Genomic DNA, 26,190 nt, shown 5'->3' with positions numbered 1-26,190 from the left:
AGGACTGTTGTCGAGCACACCCAAAGAACTGCCTGCGTCTCTTCAAATGGTGCAAGGGCGCTTGATCTCTACTTCAGCTTACCATCCCGCTCAGAGGACAATGCAGCTCACTCTGTTCTACACTTGTGTCTGCTGAGATTACGAACTCTGGTTCTAGTATGGCAGTCAATCCCATAATCTTTTGGCTTATGTCAAAATGCAAGCATCTGAGCAAACCTGAGGATTGGGAGTAGTTTAGGATTCAGCAAAGGAGGACAAAGGGATTAATTAAGAGGGAGAAAATAGATTGAGAGTAAGCTTGCAGGGAACATAAAAACTGACTGTAAAAGCTTATACAGGAAACTTTGGTTTATCCGGAGGTTGTATTTCCGGAAACCTCGATCTAACGGCAGAAATCGGCAGCTGTTTTGGTTAGGTTTTTTTTCTTCTCCTAGCATTTTTTTAACAGTCAGGCTCTGGAAAGCGTCTCTGTAGCTTAGCAACAGCTTCAGAGACGCTTCCAAGGTACAGGCCGAATGTTTACAAGCTGTTGCTAAGCAACAGTGTTTGTTGTCAGATACGGAGATGAAAACCTCCCTATCCTTCAACATTAGCGCTGGTCTATCCGGAAGTTTTGATAGATCGGCAGCAGCTCGGTCCCGTCGGTGCCGGATATCGCGAAGTTTCCTGTATAGATATGTGAAGAGAAAAAGATTGGTGAAGTCAAGCGTAGGTCCCTTGCAGTCAGAATCAGGGGAATTTATCATGGGGAACAAAGAAATGGCAGACCAATTAAATACATACTTTGGTTCTGTCTTCACAAAGGAGGACACAAATAACCTCCCAGAGATGTCGGGGAACATAGGGTCTAATGAGAGGGAGGAATTGAATGAAATCAGTATTTGTAGGGAACTGGTGTTAGGGAAATTGACAGGATTGAAGGCCGATAAATCCCCAGGGCCTGATAATCTACATCCTAGGGTACTTAAAGAAGTGGCCCTAGAAATAGTAGATGCATTGCTGGTCATCTTTCAAAATTCTATAGACTCTGGAATAGTTCCCATGGATTGGCGGGTAGCTAACGTAACCCCACTATTTAAAAAAGGTGGTAGAGAGAAAACGGGGAATTATAGACCGGTAAGTCTGACATCGGTAGTGGGGAAAATGCTAGAGTTCATTATAAATGATGCAATAGCAGAGTACTTGGAAAAGAGTGACAGGATCCGACAAAGTCAACATGGATTTACAAAAGGTAAATCATGCTTGACTAATCTACTGGAATTTTTTGAGGATGTAACTGGTAGAATAGATAAGAGAGAACCAGTGGATGTGGCGTATTTGGACTTTCAGAAGGCTTTCGATAAGGTCCCGCATAAGAGAATAGCGTGCAAAGTTAAAGCACACGGGATTGGGGGTAAGGCACTGACTTGGATAGAGAACTGGTTGGCAGACAGGAAGCAAAGATTTGGAATAAATGGGTCTTTTTCCGAGTGGTAGGCAGTAACTAGTGGGGTACCGCAGGGATCGGTGCTAGGACCCCAGCTATTCACAATATATATTAATGATCTAGACGAGGGAACTAGATGTAATATCTCCAAGTTTGCAGACGACACAAAGCTGGGTGGGCGTGTGTGCTGTGAGGAGGATGTCGAGAAACTCCAGTATGATTTGGACAGGTTGGGTGATTGGGCAGATGCATGGCAAATGCAGTATAATGTGGATAAATGCGAGGTTATCCATTTTGGTGGCAAAAACAGGAAGACAGATCTGAATGGCAATAGATTGGGAAAAGAGGAAGTGCAATGAGACCTGGGTGTCCTTGTGCACCAGTCGCTGAAGGTAAGCATGCAGGTGCAGCAGGCGGTTAAGAAGGCAAATGGTATGTTGGCCTTCATAGCGAGAGGATTCGAGTACAGGAGCAAGGATGTCTTGCTGCAGTTGTACAGGGCCTTGGTGAGACCACACCTTGAGTATTGTGTGCCGTTTTGGTCGCCTTATCTGAGGAAGGATGTTCTTGCCATGGAGGGAGTGCAGCGAAGATTCACCAGACTGATACCTGTGATGGCAGGAATGACGTATGAAGAGAGATTAGGTCGACTAGGCTTATATTCGCCGGAGTTTAGAAGAATGAGAGGGGATCTCATTGAAACTTATAAAATTCTAACAGGACTAGACAGCCTAGATGCAGGAAGGATGTTCCCGATGGTCGGGGAGTCCAGAACCAGGGGTCACAGTCTAAGGATAAGGGGTAAGCCATTTAGGCCTGAGATGAGGAGGAATTTCTTCACCCAGAGAGTGGTGAACCTGTGGAATTCTCTACCACACAAGGCAGTTAAGGCAAATTCATTAAACATATTCAAGAAGGAGTTAGATATATTTCTTAAGGCTAAAGGGATATGGGGAGAAAGCAGGGACAGGGTACTGAATTTGGATGATCCGCCATGATCTCATTAAATGGCGGAACAGGCTTGAGGGGCCGAATGGTCTACTCCTGCTCCTATCTTCTATGTTTGTATGATTCTAGACTTAGTAACTGGGATACAACAGTAACATGAGAAATATTGATTGTGTCATTCTTTTTGTAGAATATTTTTCAAAACTTGACTTCAATTTGCACATTCAAAAACATTGAAAGATGAGTTTAAAACATATGTTTCACATGTTGGCACTGAAAATATAGGTGATAAGTTATTTAAAGCATCCCCTCCATGCACATCTGTGGACATATGTAAGGATAATACGACAGAACTTTTAGTACAGTCGCTGTATTTCTCTGGCCAAAAACTAATGTAACAAAGGAAATTTCTTTAAAATGTCTACTAAAAATATAAAATTCTCAAGATCCTCAAAAGTTGCAAATTATAGATGTTGGATTGCTCCAAATTTGAGTGAAAATGAACCTCTGGAACCAGTGTACACAGACTTAGTTACATTTAATCAGAGCCAGTGTACATCACATCCATCTCCATGTTGCCACTGATTTGGAGTGTATGACATTGCACATTGCATCCCATGCAGCAGTCATTTACTACTCCAGTTATCAGCCTCAATTAACATATTTACAGCAGTTATTTTTAAACTTTTTACACAAGCAGGTGTATGATAAATATACATGGACAAAATAATGAGAACAATGCAGCGCACTCTGTTCTACACTAGTGTCAACTGAGATTAAATATCACTTCTAACATCATGTATAACTGGGCAACTCACCTCGATCCATCTGCAAATTTATTTTCGATGTGGCTTGTGGAGGGAAAAATCTTGGAGTGAATTGCCGTTTATAGCTTTTGATCGATGTGCTTGTTTGAACCTGCGTTTTCATCCTCTTGGTTTGCCTTTACAGTGATTGGTGCTGTCATTTGCACTGTAATAGGATTTTTTTCTCCATAAATGCATCTTTGTGTGTTACTGGTGGTTCCTGTGTTAGAACATTAATATACATTTTTTTACGTGTGAAAATATATTTATATTAACTTCACAAATTGATTTGTAGATGTTTAAAGAAATGAAATCTATCTTTTCCTCAGAATCAACAAATATGGCAGCATTTCAGTACAGGGGCACACCCGGGCCCAACCCGGTTCCGGTCCCTGTACCTGACTACATGTCTGAGGAAAAACTACAAGAAAAAGGTAAGAAATGCCTCGATTAATCTGGTCAGTTATGACACCGAAAGGAATTCATTTATGAATGTAGAAATCCTGTAGAATATTTTTTTCCTATAATTGAAGTACAGAATGTGTTAACATTTTATTTTATCGGGTGTTTTGTGTGCAGTTGTAAGAAGGGGCCTGGGTGCCAGTTGTGTGATAAATAACCTAAGAAGCTGTGAGAAACAACCTGGAAGGTTTAGAAGTAAGATCAGACTCTAACATGGCAGCACTTTAGTGCCAGGAATTGAACTTTAAATTGTATTGAAATAGATTAACTCAACACTTGTACACAAGTCGCTGTCAACTCATTGGTCTCATGGCTACTCTTTAATTTGTGTTGAAGGAAGTACAGGTAGACTGTCCTTTATCCCAAAACCGAAAACCTCTCAAAACCAAACGTTTTTTCATTCAGCGTAAGTCGTGCGCACGACGCCGACCCCCCTGCTGATGCCGACGCCGACCCCCCGCCGACGCCGACCCCCCGCCGACGCCGACCCCCCGCCGACCCCGACCCCCCTGCCGACGCCGACCCCCCGCCGACCCCCACCCCCGCCGACCCCCCGACGACGCCGACCCCCACCCCGACAAATTTCCCAGTCTTATAAAATACCTTCTGAAATCCGAAATTTTCCGAAAACCGAAACACGGCTGGTCCCGAGGTTTTCGGATAAAGGATAGTCTTGTTCTTGTTCATTCTTGTTCATTCAAAGCTCTGTTTTGCTTGGGGGGGAAATTGACTTATCCAATAGTCCAAATTAAGTAATTTTAATAAAACAACAAAGGGCAGTTTTCATGCAAAGGGTGGTGAGAATCTGACACACTCGCCCCCGAAAAGTCTTGGATGCTTGGTCAATTGAAATTTTCAAGACTGAGATCGATGGGTTTTTATTGGGTAAAGCTGTCAAGGGATATGGAGCAATGGTGGTTAAATGCAGTTGAATTGAGGATTAAACCATTAAAAAAAGTGTGTTAAAGTACATGTTTTGACTTTCGTGTCATGGAATCGGAGTTCTTCCTTCGATATATGTCAGGTTAGCTTGAAAATGTGCTTAAAGATTCCAAATAGTGAAAGCTGATTTGGATAGCAGGTGTAATTTAAGATTCAACTATGATTGATTTCTAGAAATAAACCAGGTAGTTAGCTGTAGGGGTGAAGTGCCAAACTCTCAGTTCGAGAATTGTAAGCCCCAAGTGCTGGGCATGGTTGAAGAAAGGGTACTTTAGATGCAGCAAGAAGGGATACATATTTCTTGTAGTCCCGTAACAGTACAGCCTTTAGGTGCTGCAGCCGGAAAATAGGCTCTCGGGTGGTGTGTCTGCACGCCAGTTTCCACAGAGCTGGGATTGGTATCCTTGCTACTTTCGGAAAGTCATTACTAGTAGCTGAGTTTGAGTTGTATTTGAGTGCTGAGCTTGGCATCCAAGAGTGGGAAGGATCTTGTTCCTCACTCTCCTCAGTGGAAGTCAATGAGAGACTAACCCTGCAGCATAGTTATTTAATATTTTTCTGGCTCAGATATTTTAAATGATTGATAATTTCTAGGTCCACAAAATGTGTTATGGCACATTGAGCATGGAAGAACTGGTCAACCTGTCCCCGTGTCCACTGTTGGCCTCGGGCAGGTCTGCAGGTGACTGGCAGTAGATTTAAAAGTAAAATTGGGAGATTAGTGCCAGTGGGTTGTTTTGATGTCATTCTCAGGACGTGACCATAATGTCTAACTCACCAGCTTGCCCTCTTCTCAGTTGAAGAGGGAAATGTAGCTTTGCAAGGCAGCAGTAAGATACCTTACAGGGGAAAAAGCCAAAGTAATGGACATAGCTTTGTAGATAGCTTGTTGACTCCAGATTTTGACTCTTGCTCATACTCCGACATTACTTTTGATTAGCTGTTGATTAAGTCATGGAACTTTTTTAAGGAGCTATAGCCCTTTTTTGAGGAGATGGTGGTCAGTTATAAACTTTTTAGTGCCAACTCACCTCTTCATTTTTCATAGTATTAAATCCTTTATTTTCCAGCCAGGAAATGGCAGCAACTTCAGGCTAAGCGCTATGCTGAGAAGAGAAAGTTTGGTTTTGTGGATGCTCAGAAGGAAGATATGCCCCCTGAGCATGTCCGAAAGATCATTCGTGACCATGGTGACATGACAAACCGGAAATTCAGGCACGACAAGAGAGTCTATCTTGGGTAAGAAAATTAGTCAACTTGGAGAACAATGGCAGTTTCATATTCATCCTGAAATCACACTGTGAGATTCTATGCTTAATGTTTTGTTCTTGAATTCCCCTCTCTCCTATTTTAAAGGAAACATTAACCCATTTTTGTTTTAAACAATAAACAGTTGCATGATATTCCAGAGCATAATTTTCGGGCTTTTTTTTGGTGTTTGTTTGGTTACTACATTGTCTTGACTGCCATCCCTCGTCTTGTTGAGCGCAAAGGTTTGTGCAGAAGACTGTTATGAAGTATAATGGAAAAACGGTGAAGATCTGAAATCTACAATGACAGAATCGAACATTGCACATGCATTACACAGATATTGCATAACCTGTCTACTAGAAAGATTACAATCCGAAAGGCACATCTCAATAGTGGTTATTTCTGGTTTTGAAGACGATTTTGGTGTTTTTTTAGATGGCTTGTTGACTCCAGATTTTGGCTGTTGCTCTGTCTAGAATTCTTGCCAGTCATGGAGTCAGTATGTTGGGATGGGAGCAGGAATTGAATTAAAGGCTACAATTTGATGGGAGTCAGGTTTGCAGTCTTTTTTTAAACTGCATGTATACAAACCCAGAGAAAACATATACACTTCAAATTGCTACATTTGTCAACTGTCTTTTTCCCCTTCCTCCCCAGCGCTTTGAAGTACATGCCACATGCTGTTCTGAAACTACTGGAGAACATGCCTATGCCATGGGAGCAGATCAGGGATGTTTCAGTTTTGTACCACATCACAGGAGCAATCTCATTTGTTAATGAGATCCCATGGGTTATTGAACCAGTTTACATATCTCAGTGGGGGTAAGTAAAGTGTTGGATTTTACAGGAACTTTTAACGACATTGTATCTGCATTTATTTCTGAAGTATTTTTGTATTTTTCTGCCCATTATCGTCACAGAATGAAATTATTAGACAGTATAAGGAGGATCAATGTTGTGGCTATCAGTTATTTTACCATAATTAATGGTACATGATTCTTGTCAAGAAATTAGGCCTTAATTACTATATTAATTAGTTACTATTGTACTTGCTGATTTCAAACCCTGCTCTCCTGAATTTGTATAATTGTTCAACTATCTCCCAGGTTCCTGCTGCAGTAGCTTTTTTGTACTTTCCCTTCTTACCTGCTATCAATATTGGTTATGGCTAGCCTCTCTCAAATTCAAATATGGTGGGATTATCATTTAATTGTGATATTACCATCTACATAAAATGTACTGTTTTGTCATAATAAGGCTGAGAGGACCCAAATCGACACATTTGGGTTCAGCCAGGAGAGCAGAAGCAGTCAACACAAATTAAATTGTGGAAAAGTATATGTGGCTGATTGTTTGTACAATCGTGGTTACAAGAGCCCCTAAATGTTTAAATTGCAGGCATTTCCAAAGTACTGTAAACTCTCATTTAAATGGCACCTAATCAACTGAAATTCTTTAATAACCGGCAAAATAGATGGCCGGTAATCTTGCCGAATCCATCCATTTTTCGTTTTTCCAAGTCCGAGTTTCCCGTGGTGGCCAAGTTAGTCACTGGTTTTTATTTTTTTTGTTTAAAAATTGCCTACCTCTCTCTTATCCGGAATTTTTAATCAACCGGCACCATCCCGATCCCGTCGGTGCGAAAGAGTTTACCGTAAAGGGTTCCTGCAGTTTTTCCATGCATATAAACAATCAAGGAGGAGAAAATCATTTGGCCCACTAAAACTTTCTAGTACCCTTAATTTCCCAGCTTAACGTTCAACTCCATTTTGACGTGCTTTATTTTAGCCTATTAGGCATTAAGTAAAATGATTTCCGTTGAAGCTGAGCAATATCTGTTCGATCTAATTCCACTCCTAAGTACGGGCTCTCAATGATTAGCATTCATAACCTTTCCAGTTCATGCATTCATCTTTCAAAAATGATTTGCTTGGATTTTTTTTTTGTTGATTGTTTTTTCCTATGGTACTGGTCGTGGATTTATAGTTAAAAGTTAACCTGTGAAACGTATTTCCTGAATGAACATTTTTGTATCTTGGTGGATAAATCTTTTGCCACGTTGCTCCATTGTCATATGGTAAGTAGCTGCATTTTGCCATTGAGGACATTTTAGTAATGAAATGCAATAATTGAATCAACCATTTCTTGTTAGAACCATGTGGATTATGATGAGACGTGAAAAACGTGATAGACGGCACTTTAAAAGGATGCGGTTTCCTCCTTTCGATGATGAAGAGCCCCCACTGGATTATGCAGATAATATACTCGATGTGGAGCCACTCGAAGCAATACAGATGGAACTCGATTCAGAAGAAGACGGACCAGTGGCTGAGTGGTTATATGACCACCAACCATTGAAAGACAACCCAAAGTAAGGCTTTCAGACTCTTGGGCACTGCATTGTTGTCATGAAAGATTGAAGGCCTAGCAAAGTAGTAAAATGAAACGGAAACAATTGTCTGATTTAAATTATTAACAAGTACATTTCAGCTCATTTGTAGAACAGTACAGATTAAATCCCCGCTGCCAGTTATGTATACCTAGTTTAATAGAAATGATTTCACTTGTAGTGAATGAACAATTACCTGTGACATTGGGGCGAACAGGTTCATAACTAGAGGGTAAACTGAGTTTGTCTCTGTTTTTCTTTCCATCTTTCCATAAGTGCCTTTTGGTCAATTCACAAGTGAAATGAAAAATCCTATCTCACGGGTCCCCATAGAATATACTGGTTTGAAAATTTGAACCGCTTCTTCAGTATTCTAAACTATTAGGTGCATACAGATTGTTTTATGCTTTTGATCGTCAGCAGTCCCTCTTTGCAGGTAATTGGCCTCGATATGAGAAACAAGGACTATTTCAGTCAGGGGCTCTCTCTGCCCTAGTAATCCTGATTGAACATTAAACCATGGCCTTTCATTCTTAGTACTTGGTGACTTGATATAATAACACTTGATAATGAAAGTACAGGAAACTTTCTGATATCCGGCACTGACGGAACCGAGCTGGTGCCGTACCATCAAAAGTGCCGGACATACCAGCGTTAATGTTGAGAGATATGGAACTGAAAAGCTCCATGTGAATCAACAAACCCTGTTGCTTAGCGACAGCTTCAAAACAGTCGGCTGCAGCTGCAAGCGTCTCTAGCTGAAGCTGTTGCTATAGCTACAGACCTTGCAGTGCCTGACTGGGGGGGAAAAAAGCAACGAGAACTTAAAAAAACTTACAGCAAACGGCTCCTGGTTTTTGCCGTTAGATCGAGTATTCCGGACATATAACCTCCGGATAAACCAAAGTCTCCTGTAATAATGCTTGACAAACCTTAACATCCAGTGTAGTGAACCAAATTGATGCTTACAGCTTTAAATCAATTTAATAGCCTTATTGCAAGTACAGAAATATGCTAGTAGGCCGAAATTGCGGAAATACAGGAAACTTTCGTTTAACCGGAGGTTAAATGTCCGGAAAGCGCTCTCTACCGGCAAAATTCAGGAACCGTTTCCTATAAGTTTTTTTACTTCTCGTTGCTTTTTTTTCCCAGTCAGGCTCTGCAAGGTCTAGCTGAAGCTGTTGCTTAGCTACAGAGACGCTTTTAAGCTGCGGCCGACTGTTTTGAAGCTGTTGCTAAGCAACAGGGTTTGTTGATTCACATGGAGCTCAAAAGCTCCGTATGTTTTAACATTAGCGCTGGTTTCTACAGCAGTTTTGATGGTACGGCACCAGCTCGGTTTTCAGTGCCGGATACCAGAAAGTTTCCTGTAACTGATATGTATAGATGTTAAGATTCTCATTTTATTCTAACACAGCCTGGTAAAGCACTATTCCGCGTGTAGCCTGTAGAAGTAAAACAAAAGGGGAAAATGTTTTGTTATAATTGTTCAGCTATGGTCCTACTTCGTCATTTGGTGACTGCTGGAAGATAGACTCTTTAGGTGAGGGCAATGTTAGGCTTGGTGGTGATGTCTCCTTGGTCTAATAGCCTGTCAACACCTAACTGTATGGGCTTGCACACGAAGATTGACCACTAATGAAGTGCCAGAAGGGTGCTGGAAGCTGTGGAACCAGATCCCAAATTAAATGACTGGTTTCAGGAGAGAAACGTGATGAAAGTTGGGCTCTTTATGTCGCTTCCATGTCTCCTTATTAATAGTGGGATTCTCAGCATTAGTCATCTTTATTTCATAAATGCTTATTATTTTTCAATCTGTGTTGCTATAATTAGAAAAATTGGTTTGGAATAAATCTACATGACCATCAATGTGCAAACATCGCTATCCACTTATGATTCACTATGATATTAAGTTGTAAATTTCTCTGATAAAGTGTTTGAATTGAGAATTATTTTGTCCCAATTTAGGTATGTAAATGGATCTACTTATCGCCGTTGGCAGTTTACTTTACCTATGATGTCCACTCTTTATCGCCTGGCTAATCAGTTGCTAACTGATTTAGTGGATGACAACTACTTCTATCTGTTTGATCTCAAAGCATTTTTTACTTCCAAAGCTCTCAACATGGCGATTCCGGGTGGACCAAAGTTTGAACCTTTGGTTCGGGATGTGAATCTTCAGTAAGGACTTTTTTCTTTTTAAATCTTGTAGTAAGTGAGCCATGAATTTAATTGCTAGTCCTTGGTATTTCTATTAATATTAGGTTGGACAGTAACTAACTATAGGCATCGAATCCTTCAGCAAAAATCAGGGCCATTCAGCCCATCAAGCCTACACTGGTGTTTTCCTCCATGTGAACCACCTAGTTTAATCCCACTTTCCTGCTTGTTTCCCATGCCCTCTAATTGTTTATTCCAATATCTAATTTTGTTTTAAAAGAATTTACGCACTCTGCTTCAACAACAGTTTGTGACAAAGAATTCCACATTCTAACTACCCTTTGTGTAACTTGTTTTTACTATTTACTGTCTCGTTACAGTTTTACTGACTAGTAGACACGATCTGTATACATTGTCATCCGCTTCCTAATCTCGACCTCGGTCAGATCAGCCCGTAACTTTCTCCACTCCACTGAAAAAGTCCGAACTTCTTTAGTCTCCCTTCATATTGATCATCTTGTCATTCTCGGGCAATCCATACCTTTTCATTCTGCAACTTTTCTATTGCTTTTATATCATTCCTACAACAGGGTGCCCAACTGCAGCCTAACTTAAGGTCCTGCACAAGTTCAACATTACCTCTTGTGTCTCTAAGATACAAAGTCAAGGATTCCAATTGCTTTTTTTAATGGCTTTATCTACTTGCGATGCCTGCTTTAATCACGTGCATCTACACAAGCAAAATCCCTATGTCCCTTTTCTCGTTGTAAAATCTTACCATTGAATCTGCATTTTATTTCCCAATTGATAGTTCTGAAATGTATTGCCTTGCATTTATAGTCCCTCAGTTCTTGCCCAGATAATTTATTTGTATACAGTAAATAAGGTAGATCCCCGTGGAACATCACTCACCAGATTTTTACAAGGAGTGTTTTTAGCCCTTTGCTTTATTCCCTCCAATGATCTATCCATGTGGTTACTTTCCCCTTCATTCCGAGCGCTATTCATTACTTTCCCCTTCATTCCGAGCGCTATTCATTACTTTCCCCTTCATTCCGAGCGCTATTCATTACTTTCCCCTTCATTCCGAGCGCTATTCATTACTTTCCCCTTCATTCCGAGCGCTATTCATTACTTTTGCTGTAAGTTTTGTAAGGTGGTACCTTATGAAATGCTTTTTGACTGTTTTAAGATTTGACGGTGCAGTACACAGCAGCCACCTCCATTTTGCACATGTATGGTTGACTAATGAGCATTACAATTACAGCATGGAAATGAACTGGTTTTACACTACTTTGACCGTATAATTAAACTTGTAATTGTTAGCTAGCAGTAGTAAGCTAGAAAAGTGTAAGCTTTGTACGTAAGGACAGTGCGTCATGAAGAAGCTATAGATGTAGAGTCATGTCCCAGCCAATTCGATTTCTGATCTGACCTGTGCCATGCAGAGGCTGTTGCACCTGGCAGTGGGTTGGGAGAATGTGGTTGGGGAAATCAAAGGGCATGTCTGGATGATCCCTGCAACACCTGGTGGTTGGCTTGTAACCCAATAAAAATAAAAGTGAGAAAATTCAGCATTTTGAGTTGTATGTTTGTTTCAGGCCGTCTGGGCATGTGCTTTTATTTTTAAATAATGTTAGCAGAAAATCAACATTTTTGGAACTTCATGATATGTAACTTGTCTCCAGTTGATAAAGAACTGAAATATTGCAGCTTTGATTATTTGAGTTTGGTTTGCCTCTGTTAGGGATGAAGACTGGAATGAATTCAATGACATCAATAAGATCATCATTAGACAACCAATCAGAACAGAATACAAAATCGCATTCCCATACCTGTACAATAACCTACCCCATCATGTTCATCTCACCTGGTAAGTAGACAAGTGTAAGCCATTTTATGTCTGTCCTAGACTTGGAATGTGCACCATAAGCATCTACATTTCCTAATAAATTATGTACATTTTTTACAGTTAGTAGGACAAGAAATTGGAAACCTTTTGAAACATCCATCTTCTATATTAAAAGTTTATTCTGTGTAATATATCATTGTAATATTGTAGTCCCTTCAGTGTTGCTGACATGATTAATGATTATTCTCAACAATATTAGAAGAGCAAACAAGGCAGCCAGTTTTTTTTAGCCTTGTGTTATAATTACTTATTTTTATATTTTAACAAAAAAATCCTCTGCGCAGCCTCATGATTCCTCGTAAACCATTCAACCTCTCGAGTTTTGTTATTTGTAGCAAACCTGTAACTTTGCTTTTATTTTCTGCGGAATAATACAGTGCACTGAAGTGCTGTCAGTGCTGGGTAGTCGGTTTTGTACCTGTAAGTAATTCTTCCTCCTGACAAGGACAGTCGGAGGCAGCTTTGAGTGGCCTCCATTGAAAGTGTCTTCAAAGAAAATTATTCAGGCACGAATAGACCCGGGTAGTAGAAAATTAACTGGCCATTAAAATGTTGAAACTAAACTGTGAAAGAACTTTTTATTTCACAATCCCCAATGGCTCAGTTGGTTAAGTAAGTGTACAACTGAGCTGTACTGAACAGAAGATTCCATGTTTGCATCTAGGTCTCTGCTGAATAAGCTGATATCGGTTAGGATGGGAGCTGGGGGATGTAATTGGCTTTAATATCCCTGGGGCTCGGAAGGGGAAAATAATTCATGTTCCTTCTGATTGCTGTCCAGTGAACTATGCTGGAAACTGGATATGTATGGATGTTGGGCGATGGCACGATTTGTCTTGGTGTGATGCCCCGTGATGAAATAACCTCCCAATACTCACCGTCTTGACTCGCACATAAAGAATAGTCCTTTGGGTGGGGTACTGGAGGGCACCAACATCCATGGGTCCGTTCCCCAACAGAACTGAGCTTTGAGAGGATCAGGGAAGAAAATAGACACAAAAAAAGTTCAAGTACATTCTGGAAAAAACCCTGCATAATTTGGTGTTTGCTTATACATTAGCCTTCATTTAACTTTTTGTATATGGATTTTAGGTACCACACACCTAATGTTGTGTTCATTAAAACTGAAGATCCAGATTTGCCAGCGTTCTACTTTGATCCGCTGATTAACCCAATCTCACACAGACATTCTGTTAAGGTAATTAACTCTACAATGGAGTAGCTTTGCTATTGCAATGAATTTCTACTCTTTATCCAGTTTAGTTGCTGAAAGACAGTGAACCGAAGATGATCACGTGTGTTTGCATTTCATTTCAGAGCCAGGAACCATTACCCGATGATGATGAAGAGTTTGAACTTCCTGATTGTATGGAACCATTCCTAAAAGATTCCCCTTTGTATTCGGATCATACTGCCAATGGCATTGCATTGCTTTGGGCACCGAGACCGTTTAACCTGAGGTCTGGGAAAACAAGGAGAGCACTTGACATCCCTTTAGTGAAGAACTGGTACCGTGAGCACTGTCCAGCAGGGCAGCCAGTCAAAGTTAGGGTTTCTTATCAGAAACTCCTGAAGTACTATGTACTGAATGCACTGAAACACAGACCACCCAAAGCACAAAAGAAAAGGTGGGTTGAATGTTCCGTAATTTTGTTGCGTTCAAGAAATGCATCCAATACAATGAAAAATTAAATATTCTGGAGCTCTCCAATCTAACTGTATGTGCCAATGACTAGTAAGTTGTCAGCTTTGTTACTTTTGAGAATCACTAATGTAGGGAATAAAGTTAGAGGGAACTCCAGTACGTGCACAGAGGAGAGAGAAAGACCAAGAGATCAGCAGTACAGGTGCAAGACCACCAGTCTCTTAAACAGATGATGAAGGCTTCTTTTTCTTGGATTGCCCGGCACTTGAACATGTCTGCTGCTATTTGAGGACCAGTGCTGGGCTGCTTGATGGTGCTAGATTGACAAAGGAAACCATCACTGATTTATCCCATCATAACTTTTCTATTCCTGATCACTGAATAGCATTCACTGCATAACAAAATCCAATGACCTTCATAGATAAAAGTGACGAATGGCTCCTGTAAAAAAAAAAAAAAAAAAAATAGATGGGGGGATTTATTAATTTTGTTTTATAGATATTAAGGTGAGAGATGTTGATGCTGGCGAATAGAATTTTTTTCTGTTTAGGCCATCCAGTCTCAACAGCAAGCACTCCTTTGCATGGTATAACACTCGTAATGTGTGGCCTGTATAAATGCAAAATGTCTGCTCTGCTGAAGAACATCCTATACTGGCTAATTTTTTTTAGATTCAGTTTACGCTGTCTTCACAAAACCTGTTCCAACTTGTTTATGTTGGACCTTTATGATCAGCAGAGAGATACTTTCATCCAGCAAAATGATTGGATTTGATGGGCAATGTTCTTAACTCATTGTCTCATATTGCCCCTTATTGTGGATTTTGCAATGAGCAACAAGTATCTCTTAGTATTCAAAACCATTTTAACAGAATTTTTTTAAGTCTAATGTATTATAATATCACACTCGGAACCAAGTACGATTCCCAGTCTTAATAATTGACACCAACATCCTGTGAATGAGTTTGCCCGTTATGTCTTAGTTGTCTGGGAAAAGCAGAAGGGCCTGTTTGCCACATTGGTAAAGGGCATCTCCTGACATTGACTCAAAAGTAGTTTTGATGCTGTGCAGAGAAATATCCTTGGGCTGGGCTATCTTGTAAAGGATAATAGGCTTTTAATTGGGGAAGGAAAGGTTGAATGTTTTCTTTCTAATACTGAAGTTTTACTTTTCCCACATCAGGTACTTATTCCGTTCGTTCAAATCAACAAAATTTTTCCAGTCAACCAAACTAGACTGGGTAGAGGTAGGACTACAGGTGTGTCGTCAAGGTTACAACATGCTGAATTTGTTAATCCACCGTAAGAATCTGAATTATCTGCATCTGGACTACAACTTCAACCTGAAGCCTGTGAAAACCCTCACTACTAAGGTAAACCTCATCACAGACACTGGTTCTGCTTTTGGATATGAAGTACCTCTGCACTCTGCGGTACAGTTATAATTTGGAGGAGACTGGGAAAACCAAATGTGACGTTTGGCAATAGTATTCTTTTCAGATTTCAGTTAATGAGTATTAAAGCTCTTTCAGAATTACCGCTTTGGACAGTTATTTTCTGTTTTGATATCCTCTGACCTTGGGGACTTAACACTTGTTTTTAACTTTTACTGTTTTTTTTTATTGAAACAATCTGGTTAAACTGCCATGTTGCTGGGTGTTTGTACTTTGATGCGCTTGAAATCACAACACTTTGCATAGAGACTCTAGTAAAGACGGCTCTATGGGGGGAAAAAGTTATTGACAAATTATGAGAACAAAATATTTGCCTTGACTATAATTTGCCTAAATTGGAATGAATGTGCAGAGGCTATAATCTAATAGAATGGTTAAAGTAATTGTAATTTGTGATTTGTAACCACCAACAGAATCCCAAGAATAGATTATAGTCTTGAATGCTTTCCAAAGTGCTGGTTGTTATCATTTAGCATACTGAGTTAAATTATCCATCTAAATTGTGTTTGAGTAGATAAAGCCTTGGCTCAGTGGCAGCGCTCTGAGTTAGAACATCACGGGTACAGACCCCATTCCAGTGACTTGAATGCATACCCTTCGGTGCAGTGCCGAGGGATGCCATCTTTCACAATGAGACATTAAACTGGGGCCATGTCTGTCTGATCAGCTGGATGTTAAAGATTCCATGGCACTAATCGAAGAAGAACCGGAGAGTTCTCCCAATGTCCTGGCCAACATTCATCCTTCAACCAGAAGCAGATTATCTGGCCATTTATCTTTGCTGTGCACAAATTGGCTGCAGCACGTAGACGTCACATTGGCTGTGAAGCCAAGAGGATGTGAAAGATGCGATATAAATTCAAGTTCTTTGTTTTCTTTTGAATAAAAGTGATGGTGATTAATTTAGACTGGAGGTGTGAAAGTAGATTTTGAAAGATTACTGATGTCTTTAAAGATAATGTGAAAAATTACCAATGTGTTCATTTTTACAGGAACGTAAAAAGTCTCGATTTGGCAATGCGTTCCATTTGTGTCGTGAGGTGCTACGTTTGACGAAGCTTGTCGTTGACAGTCATGTTCAGTACAGGTTGGGGAATGTGGATGCCTTCCAGGTACATCAATTTAAAAATGAAACTTTTGGAAATGCTGAAACTACTTTAGTACATTGTGTGTGCAAACAGACCATTCTTTAAGTCACCAGGATTTTGCAATGGAAAGTTTTAATTTTGAAACAATACTAATGCTATCCGCTTTATCTTTTCAGTGTTACCTTGAAATTGTTAAATTGTCTTTTTTTTTAAAAGTAATCTATGACGTAAGAAAACTACTAAGCACTTGGTCTAAGCATTAAACAAAGCTTTAAGCAAGTGTTTTACAACATGGAGGTCTAGTTGTGTCCTTCACTAGGTCCTGTTAAGAATGTCCTGCGCAAGCTGGGCCCGTGCCCGAGTATTTATACTCTCCCTGGACAGCGCCACCCGCAGGCCGCTCAGTTGATTCATGTCAATCTATAAATGACAATTTAACAATTAGGCTTGACAAATAGCTCATTACAAAAGTTGTGATGAAATAAATAGAACTATTGACCCTTATTCTCTTCTGAAGAATCAGCTACTATATTAATGTACTGCAATGCTTATGTGACTCTCATTCTTTGGTAATCTGAAACAGACTATAGAATGACCTGTTGCTTAGGCATGGGATCACCTGAATGCATTAAAGCCACAAATGTAGTTTAAATGTAATACAAATTATACTTCTCCCTCATTTAGTGTATTGGATGGGGATAAATATGTGGGTCAAGCTTCTCCTTGTGAGGGTGCATTTAGACTACACCTGTAGCAGCGGTGCAGAATAGTTTGGCTTTGCACCGTGGCAGCAGTTATATTACAACTGAGTCCGGTCTGTGACACTGGAGTGAAGCAGAGTGAGACTCTCTGGGGGAGGGTATCCCTCCACTTTGTTTCAGAGTCACTTTGAGCCTTAGCACCAATTTACACTATATAAGTTTAGTGTAGTTGTGCACCAATGCCAAACTTGTGGAGTGTAAATGCACCCTAAATTGTTATTTAGATTAGGGAAAAGAATCGCTGCTTTTAGCTCAGTTTGAAATAAAACGTTAGCTTGACACTAAATTTATGAAATTAAACCTGATTTGTCTTCTGTACTTCAGTTGTCAGATGGGTTGCAGTATATCTTTGCTCATGTCGGACAATTGACAGGAATGTACAGATACAAGTACAAGCTGATGAGACAGATCCGAATGTGTAAAGATCTGAAGCACCTTATCTATTACAGATTTAACACGGTAAGCGTAGTGTTTTATGTAACTGTTTAAACATGCATTTACAAATGCATATGTCATGATGCCAATACAAATTTTAAGGGTGCTTTTCAATGGGTTGGGGAATGTTAATCTGATTTGCATTGGTTCTTGTAGTGTTATCGGCGGTCTTGTGCTGTTTTGATAGAACATCTTTTTAAACCATTTTGAAAAATATCTTTGTTTCGCCAACCCCCCACCCCCGTCTATCAAAAAAAGGACCATTCAGTAGCTGAGAGTAGATGTTCTGTCTTCATGCCTCAGCTTCTGCTGTTCTCAACCTTCTGGTGAAAGATTAACATGTCCCTTGTTTTTTCTTTCTCCTCCATCTGAAGAAAAACATGTTTGCCACCTTCCAGGCTATGATTGAGAGTTCATCATATGTGGAACAGTCATTATACAACTCTCTGAGAGCACATTAGGGCAGTATGCTGTACCGCCAAGACTCCTTTTGCGTTTATTTTTAACCTGGGCTGTAAAAAAAAACGTTCAATACAATGTGTATACTTGATATTATGTGCTGTTAAAGTCTTATATAATTTGCTAATATTTGCATCTGTTATCTTTCAATTTTACAGGGGCCAGTGGGCAAGGGACCTGGCTGTGGATTCTGGGCTGCTGGTTGGAGAGTGTGGCTTTTCTTCATGAGGGGTATAACTCCTCTGTTGGAGAGGTGGTTAGGAAACCTGCTTGCCAGACAGTTTGAAGGTTAATAACTCTTGTGTCTTGAAAAATGTAGCTTTCATACAGACTCTTTTGAAGAGAAAACCTTGTTGAGCGCTTAACTTATTTTTACCTCCTTCCCTCTTGATGACTGAAAACGACATTTGTAAAGCTTCTCCACTCTCAGTTTACTGAAATAACCTATTCTCTCTCTCCCACTTCTCCTCCCCCCTCCCCCTGGTCAGGTCGCCATTCCAAGGGCGTCGCTAAGACTGTAACTAAACAGCGTGTGGAGTCTCACTTTGATCTGGAGTTACGAGCTGCTGTCATGCACGATATCCTAGATATGATGCCTGAAGGAATAAAACAAAACAAGGCCAGGACAATCTTGCAGCATCTAAGTGAGGCTTGGAGATGCTGGAAGGCAAATATTCCTTGGAAGGTATGTCCTTGAATGATTAGCCGATGAATGAGTACTTTGTGAACAAGAATATGCTGTTCGGGAATATTTTATCAGACACTAACACTTCTGTATGTTCAGTAACACTTTTTAAATAAGAAACGGAATATCTTGTTTGCTTCAAGGTGTTCTATGAATAGCATCATTGACCAAGCAAGTGTAGAATCCTGGCTGTCAGATGTACTTTTAAATCATCTAAGCCTCTCCTTTCCCCATTTCTCCCTCTAGAGTTATGGAAGTCTTTGATTCCTCTGTGCTACGTCTAAGTCAAATGTGGAGTCCAGTACTCCCCCGCCCCCCCCCCCCCCCCCCCAAAAAAAACTAATTATGAGGCTAATAAAGTCTTAATTTATGACCTTTGTGTTTAAACATGACATTTTTGGCACTCAGTTCAGCTTCCAGTTCTTTTTCATTATTAGTGGAGCTACAGGGATGGGCATGGTGTAATTAATTTTTTTTGTTCAGGATTTAATTATAACATAAGCTTAGTTTTAAATAGAATGTGCACACTTGCTTTTGTACACATTAATTTAGTAATTCTGAGGTTTAAATGTAAAAGAAAATAACTAACATGACCTCTTGAGACTTGATATTGTTATAATAGGTTCCAGGTCTGCCAACTCCAATTGAGAACATGATTCTTCGGTACGTGAAAGCCAAAGCTGACTGGTGGACAAATACTGCTCATTACAACAGAGAGCGTATTCGTCGTGGTGCAACTGTTGATAAAACTGTGTGCAAGAAGAACCTGGGTCGCTTAACCAGATTGTACTTGAAGGCAGAACAGGAAAGACAGCACAATTACCTGAAGGTGAGTTCTACAGCTTGCACATTATTGACAAATTTGGTATAGTCTTGAAGTTTTGCTGAAAATCCCTAGTATGCTATATGGATAGCTAATCACAGCCCTCTTACCGATTAGTACGAAATATCATTGATCGAGTGGATACAGTTATACCTACTGCTGGTGGGAAAGATGCTGCCTGCTCTGAAAAGTGATGGTGTTGCAAGAGTTTTCTACAGTACTGGTGTTTTTAAATAATTGCATCAAAATGTGAGGCTGTTCCAAGAGTCTCCGTTGCCTTCAGTTAGTAATAAAGTACTTGTAATTTTATATAAATGATCTAATTGTGGTGAGATTCTTGTTTATATATTATACATTTTCTCTAAAAGCTCAGAGTTGTCTGCAAGTCTTGTCTAATTATTTGAAAATATTCAAATCTGTTTGTGCTGAATAGGATGGTCCCTATATCACTGCTGAAGAAGCTGTTGCCATCTACACCACCACTGTGCATTGGCTGGAGAGCAGACGTTTCTCTCCAATTCCTTTCCCCCCTCTTTCCTACAAGCACGATACAAAGCTTCTGATCCTGGCTCTAGAGAGACTCAAAGAAGCTTACAGGTAAAGGCATACACTTGTGATTGAAACAGCAAATTGAACAGATCTTTCACCATTAATGTGAGACTTGGCTTGTCTTTATTTATATCTGACAGAGCATATGTTGAAATTGAAATGTTTTAAAAGAAATGAAAATTTTTCTTTGATATTGTGCACTTTATTTCAGCTTGAAATCTTATCTTTGATATTGTACACTTCAATTTCAGCGTGAAATCAAGGTTAAACCAGTCACAGAGGGAGGAGCTGGGCCTAATTGAACAGGCTTATGATAACCCTCATGAGGCTTTATCCAGGATCAAACGTCACTTGCTCACACAGAGAGCTTTCAAAGAGGTTTGTGAAAGTAATCATAAATTTAAAAATTGTACTTACCCAGTTGTAAATATATGCATGCCTTCACCTTGTAACTGCATATTAAGTTATGATATAACCGAGGTAAATCTTCATTTTCACACTCAATCTTAGAATGGTTTTGTTTTTCAAACCTTTCTTCGCTGACAGGTTGGCATTGAGTTTATGGATCTGTACAGCCACCTGGTGCCAGTTTATGATGTTGAGCCATTAGAGAAGATCACTGATGCTTACCTTGATCAGTACTTGTGGTATGAAGCTGACAAGCGGCGGTTATTCCCCCCATGGATTAAGCCCGCTGATACGGAACCTCCTCCATCACTCGTATACAAGTGGTGCCAGGGTATGTTTGTAGTTATCTTTTGAAACGTTGCCATAAGCTGTTTTTAGACTTCATCCTTTAAACATTAGTTTAATTTCCTTTAATGCACAAATAGCAGAATAAATATATTTCAACTTGTAAATAAAAACTTTTGTGGCAAATTATCTGGCACTGAATAAGGATATTTTTGTAATTTCTTGGGACACATTGATTGTAGTGGAAGATTTTAAGCAAACATCTGTTTCATACTGCCATTTTAACTTGGGTAGAAATAGAAAGCCTGTAATTTTGGTAAGTGGGTAGTGTTCACCGAATTGAATTTTAGATGAGAATACTTGTTAACAAAAATAAATGCAATAGTCAAAATGTTTATTTTGATTTTCAGTTTCCACTCACTATCCAAAATGCTCATTATTGAGTAGAACTATTTATATTGTTAAACCTAAAATGTGAAAAGTCTATGTTTCCAATGAGGAAGAGGCATCTTGTATGTTCTAGTAGCTATGTATCTTCATTTTATTTGTGACCCATTCCATGTAGTAGTGCAGGGCAACCTTTTTAGATCATGTCCCTGCTAAATTGCATGTTTCCATTGGGGATAATGAAGCTATTTGCATTAAATGAAGCAGATGTAAAACTAAATGTTTTGAGATATTTTAGAAATCTATATATTCCTAGTAGAACTTTGTGTTAAGATTTGTTTAACACTGGGATTTATCACTGTTAACATAGGCATCAACAATCTTCAGGATGTGTGGGAGACAGCTGATGGTGAATGCAATGTCATGTTAGAGTCTCGATTTGAGAAGATGTATGAGAAAATTGATCTGACTTTGCTGAACAGATTGCTACGTCTGATTGTGGATCACAACATTGCTGATTACATGACTGCCAAGAATAACGTTGTTATCAATTACAAGGTATGCATCATTTCTAATACGGTGATTATCCATTGCTTGTAAGATGGGTAGTTTCACAACAGTACTGAGTCTATTATAAAGGATGTGATAACAGGACACTTAGAAAATATCAACGGGATTAGACAAAGTCAGCATGGATTTATGAAAGGGAAATAGTGTTTGACTAACCTACTGGAGTTTTTTGAGGATGTAACTGGTAGAATAGATAAGGGAGAACCAGTGGATGTGGTGTATTTGAATTTTCAAAAGGCCTTTGATAAAGTCCCACATAAGAGGTTAGTGTGCAAAATTAGAGCACATGGGATTGGGGCTAATATACTGGTATGGATTGAAAATTGGTTAATAGGAAACAGAGTAGGAATAAATGGGTCTTTTTCGGGGTGGCAGGCGGTGACTAGTGAGGTACCGCAGGGATCAGTGCTTGGGCCCCAGCTATTCACAATATATATCAATAATTTGGATGAGGGAACCAAATGTAATATTTCCAAGTTTGCTGACGACACAAAACTAGGTGGGGTTGTGAGGAGGATGCAAAGAGGCTTCAAGGCGATTTAGACATGTTGAGTGAGTGGGCAAATACATGACAGATGCAGTATAATGTGGATAAATGTGAAGTTCTCCACTTCGGTAGGAAAAACAGAAAGGCAGAGTATTATTTAAATGGTGATAGATTGGGAAATGCTGATGTACAAAGGGACCTGGGTGTCCTTGTACACCAGTCACTGAAAGCAAACCTGCAGGTGCAGCAAGCAGTTAGGAAGGCAAACGGTATGTTGGCCTTCATTGCAAGAGGATTTGAGTACAGGAGCAAGGATGTCTTACTACAGTTGTACAGGGCCTTGGTGAGACCACACCTGGAGTACTGTCTGCAGTTTTGGTCTCCTTACCTAAGAAAGGATATACTTACCCTAGAGGGAGTGCAGCAAAGGTTCACCAGACTGATTCCTGGGATGGCTGGACTGTTTTATGAGGAGAGATTGGGTCGACTAGGCCTGTATTCACTAGAGTTTAGAAGAATGAGAGGGGATCTCATTGAAACGTATAAAATTCTGACAGGGCTAGACAGACTGGATGCAGGGAGGATGTTTCCCCTGGCTGGGGGGGTTCTAGAACGAGGGGTCACAGTCTCAGGATACGGGGTAGGACATTTAGGACTGAGATGAGGAGAAATTTCTTCACTCAGAGGGTGGTGAACCTGTGGAATTCTCTACCACAGAAGGCTGTGGAGGCCAATATATTTAAGAAGGAGATAGATAGATTGCTAGACACATCGAGGGATATGGGGAGAGAGCGGGAATATGGTATTGAGATAGAGGATCAGCCATGATCATAGTGAATGGTGGAGCAGGCTCGAAGGGCCGAATGGCCTACTCCTGCTCCTATTTTTTTTTCTATGTTTCTAAGCTGATAATTCACTTGAAATTGCATGAGTAAAGGATGATTTTTAAAACATTTGGATAGAACAGAATCGTTTTTTTTAAACCTTGCATATGTTAGTAATTTTTTATTAAAGAAATTAAAAATAGAAGAATGCAGAAAGACATTATATTGTGGAATACTTTTTTTGATGTAATTATGTACCGCCTCTAAAACTTGATGGCTATAAGGGCTGTAATGGAGATACAAGCTTACCAGCTGGCTCCTGTATTTTGAATGTAGCTAAAGTAGATTTGTAATGGTCTCATTCTGGTACGTTACAGCTTATCAAGGCTTCAGTTCAATTGTAGAAATTGTAGTAGCATGAGGTTTACTGAGGCATGTGATGGGTATGTTCAAGTATTCGGCGGCTTGTCTTGTTTACTGTTCGATCCAGTGTCTTGTGAACTCAAGTGTATTATTGAAGGTGTAAGTTCATTTTATTGATTGTATCTCCTATGTTTTAGAGAGCTATTATTTAGAACAGGCTTTTTTCTTTTTTTATATAAAAGGACATGAACCACACCAATTCCTATGGCATTATCCGAGGGCTCCAGTTTGCCTCCTTCATTGTTCAGTACTACGGGCTGGTGCTGGATCTGCTTGTATTGGGTCTCCACAGAGCCAGTGAAATGGCTGGCCCACCACAAATGCCAAATGATTTTCTGAGTTACCAGGACGTTGCCACAGAAGTTGCTCATCCTGTCAGGCTTTTCTGCAGATATATTGAGCGTATTCACATTTTCTTCAGGTAAGAAAATATTTTGTTAACCTGTAAGACTCGATTCTAAGTGGCTTGTCACTTTTTTAACAAATGGTCTATAAAATTGCATTCATCCAACAATGTGGTTAAAGTAGCCAAAATAGTGATTTGACTTCCCACACAGTACTGTACAGTAAAATGCAGTAACTCTTAATACAAAATAACAATTTTTTCAAACTTAGTTATACAAGCTTTTATCATTGTTTATAATTGCTAAATAATTTTTGAATATTAGTTTTGTCGAGGAATGTTTATTTTGAATGTTTATTTTTCTAGTTTTAGTATCAAAAGCCCCTTGATGTATTCCCTCTTCCCTTGAAGGCACTGTCTGATGCTGGGGTAGGGGCCCACAGATAGTGAACATCATACCGTATCTCGTCCAAGTGGTCATTCTTCATGTGCAAGCCTATACAATGAGTGTTGGTAGGCTATTCAACCTCTGAGCCTAATCCTTTTTTCACTCAATATCCACATGAACATTCCAGGAGGTCATTTGCTAACAATTAGCCGTTGACTCAAGGATGATCATCATCCCCTCTTTTGTCCCTAAAGGGCTGCTGAGCTTAGTTGTAGTACCCCAGTTGTTGCTCTTCAGTACACACTGGGAATTGAACTTTGGACCTTCTGACCTGTATAGCTAAGTAGTGCCTTGCTATCAGAGAGCTGATAAGATTATATGTTTCTTCAAATGCAAGTATTAAAATCTTTGTATGTACAGGTTTACAGCTGATGAAGCCAGAGACCTGATTCAGCGCTACCTGACAGAGCACCCTGATCCAAACAATGAGAACATTGTAGGATACAATAACAAGAAGTGTTGGCCAAGAGATGCACGTATGAGGCTTATGAAGCACGATGTCAATCTGTAAGTGTCCTGTGTAACATTTGCATACTGAATTATCATTGGCCTGCAGGCATCTGTAAGGAATACCTATTATATTCACATGTGATCACATGCTGAGTTGTCATTGGCCTGCAGGCATCTGTAAGGACTGCTATTGTTTTGGAGGACCCAGGGTCCTGACTCCATCTTGTCCACACGGTGCTGTACTGTTGTGAGTCAGATCAGACCTGATGCTTCATAAAATAGTTTAAACTGTAATACTCCGTTGTCCTGCAATTTATTATTTTTGTACAAAGTGTGCAAAACAAGACATCCTGGGAAGGGAAGCCTTATGACTATAAATCTTTATCCATATATCTTCCAACTATCCTTTGTGTAATGGCTAACACACTAATTTAGTCAATCCACTAATAAATTTCACCAAGAGGCAGCAGTACAAAAAACACCTTTCTATTTAGAAACAAGAATTCAGTGATTTTATTGTCCTCCACAACTCTTATTAGAATACAAACATGTTCAATGCATTATAACAGATTTTAGCAGCACAGACTATTGGAACTGTTGCAGGACTGAACCTGCCAGAAAAGGCATTAACAATCTCGTAAGCTTAGAGCAGAAATCCAGTGAAATTAAAATCAATTTGAAAGTTTTTGTAGTGGAGGTTTATGTTTGGTCAAGATCTTAAATGGACTACCAGAAAACATGACCAAAAGCTTAAACCAGTCAACACAATTTGATTCTAGTCAGTTCGATACAGTCTCTGAAGGATTGTTTGTTCATGCTAGTGTTTTTTAATAGCTTATATATTATACCTTTTCTTGTAGTGGTCGAGCAGTGTTTTGGGACATTAAGAATCGGCTGCCTAGGTCTGTTACCACTATTCAGTGGGAGAACAGTTTTGTATCTGTATACAGCAAAGACAATCCCAACCTACTATTCAACATGTCTGGCTTTGAGTGCCGCATCCTTCCCAAATGTCGTACAAGCTATGAGGAATTCACTCACAAAGATGGAGTCTGGAACTTACAAAATGAGGTATAATACCTTGTGACTATAAACACTGCAGTAACCATTGTTCTAATAGTTTCAGTAATACGGTGTTTAATTGGAAGTATCTTCATTACCTGATCTATTACATTGTCAGCATAGCTTCAGTGTCAAATGTGGTGGAAAATTTATGACTATCAAGCAAGTGTGATAGAACAGTCAGATAGCATGAAAGCAGTTTGGAATATGTGGCAGTTAAATACCGAAATGTGCATAATGTATTGTTACACACCATGGAATCTAATATAAATAAACATAAGTAGCAATTTACAGAACAATTACTCCATT

At 39.6% G+C, this 26,190-nt stretch overlaps 1 protein-coding gene across 1 annotated transcript in view; it reads left to right on the top strand.

Annotated features, from left to right (window-relative positions):
- prpf8 (pre-mRNA processing factor 8) overlaps window positions 1-26,190 on the top strand; it is a 56,278-nt gene that overhangs the window by 2,726 nt on the left and 27,362 nt on the right. Inside the window, exons 2-22 of the mRNA XM_085965052.1 lie at window positions 3,510-3,614; window positions 5,655-5,823; window positions 6,493-6,657; window positions 7,988-8,206; window positions 10,193-10,405; window positions 12,132-12,257; window positions 13,389-13,494; window positions 13,614-13,924; window positions 15,124-15,313; window positions 16,387-16,506; window positions 17,568-17,702; window positions 18,296-18,425; window positions 18,626-18,822; window positions 19,445-19,651; window positions 20,079-20,242; window positions 20,446-20,572; window positions 20,741-20,933; window positions 21,645-21,832; window positions 23,761-23,999; window positions 24,730-24,876; window positions 25,680-25,890. Coding sequence (XP_085821178.1) covers window positions 3,521-3,614; window positions 5,655-5,823; window positions 6,493-6,657; window positions 7,988-8,206; window positions 10,193-10,405; window positions 12,132-12,257; window positions 13,389-13,494; window positions 13,614-13,924; window positions 15,124-15,313; window positions 16,387-16,506; window positions 17,568-17,702; window positions 18,296-18,425; window positions 18,626-18,822; window positions 19,445-19,651; window positions 20,079-20,242; window positions 20,446-20,572; window positions 20,741-20,933; window positions 21,645-21,832; window positions 23,761-23,999; window positions 24,730-24,876; window positions 25,680-25,890 — 3,651 coding nt within the window. The 5' untranslated portion in view covers window positions 3,510-3,520. The remainder of the gene's footprint in view (window positions 1-3,509; window positions 3,615-5,654; window positions 5,824-6,492; window positions 6,658-7,987; window positions 8,207-10,192; window positions 10,406-12,131; window positions 12,258-13,388; window positions 13,495-13,613; window positions 13,925-15,123; window positions 15,314-16,386; window positions 16,507-17,567; window positions 17,703-18,295; window positions 18,426-18,625; window positions 18,823-19,444; window positions 19,652-20,078; window positions 20,243-20,445; window positions 20,573-20,740; window positions 20,934-21,644; window positions 21,833-23,760; window positions 24,000-24,729; window positions 24,877-25,679; window positions 25,891-26,190) is intronic.

The sequence above is a fragment of the Somniosus microcephalus genome, chromosome 22 (assembly GCF_052327205.1).
Source record: "Somniosus microcephalus isolate GS21.2 chromosome 22, FLI_Smic_1.0, whole genome shotgun sequence".
NCBI lineage: Eukaryota > Metazoa > Chordata > Chondrichthyes > Squaliformes > Somniosidae > Somniosus > Somniosus microcephalus.
This window is presented reverse-complemented; position numbering and strand designations above follow the sequence as displayed.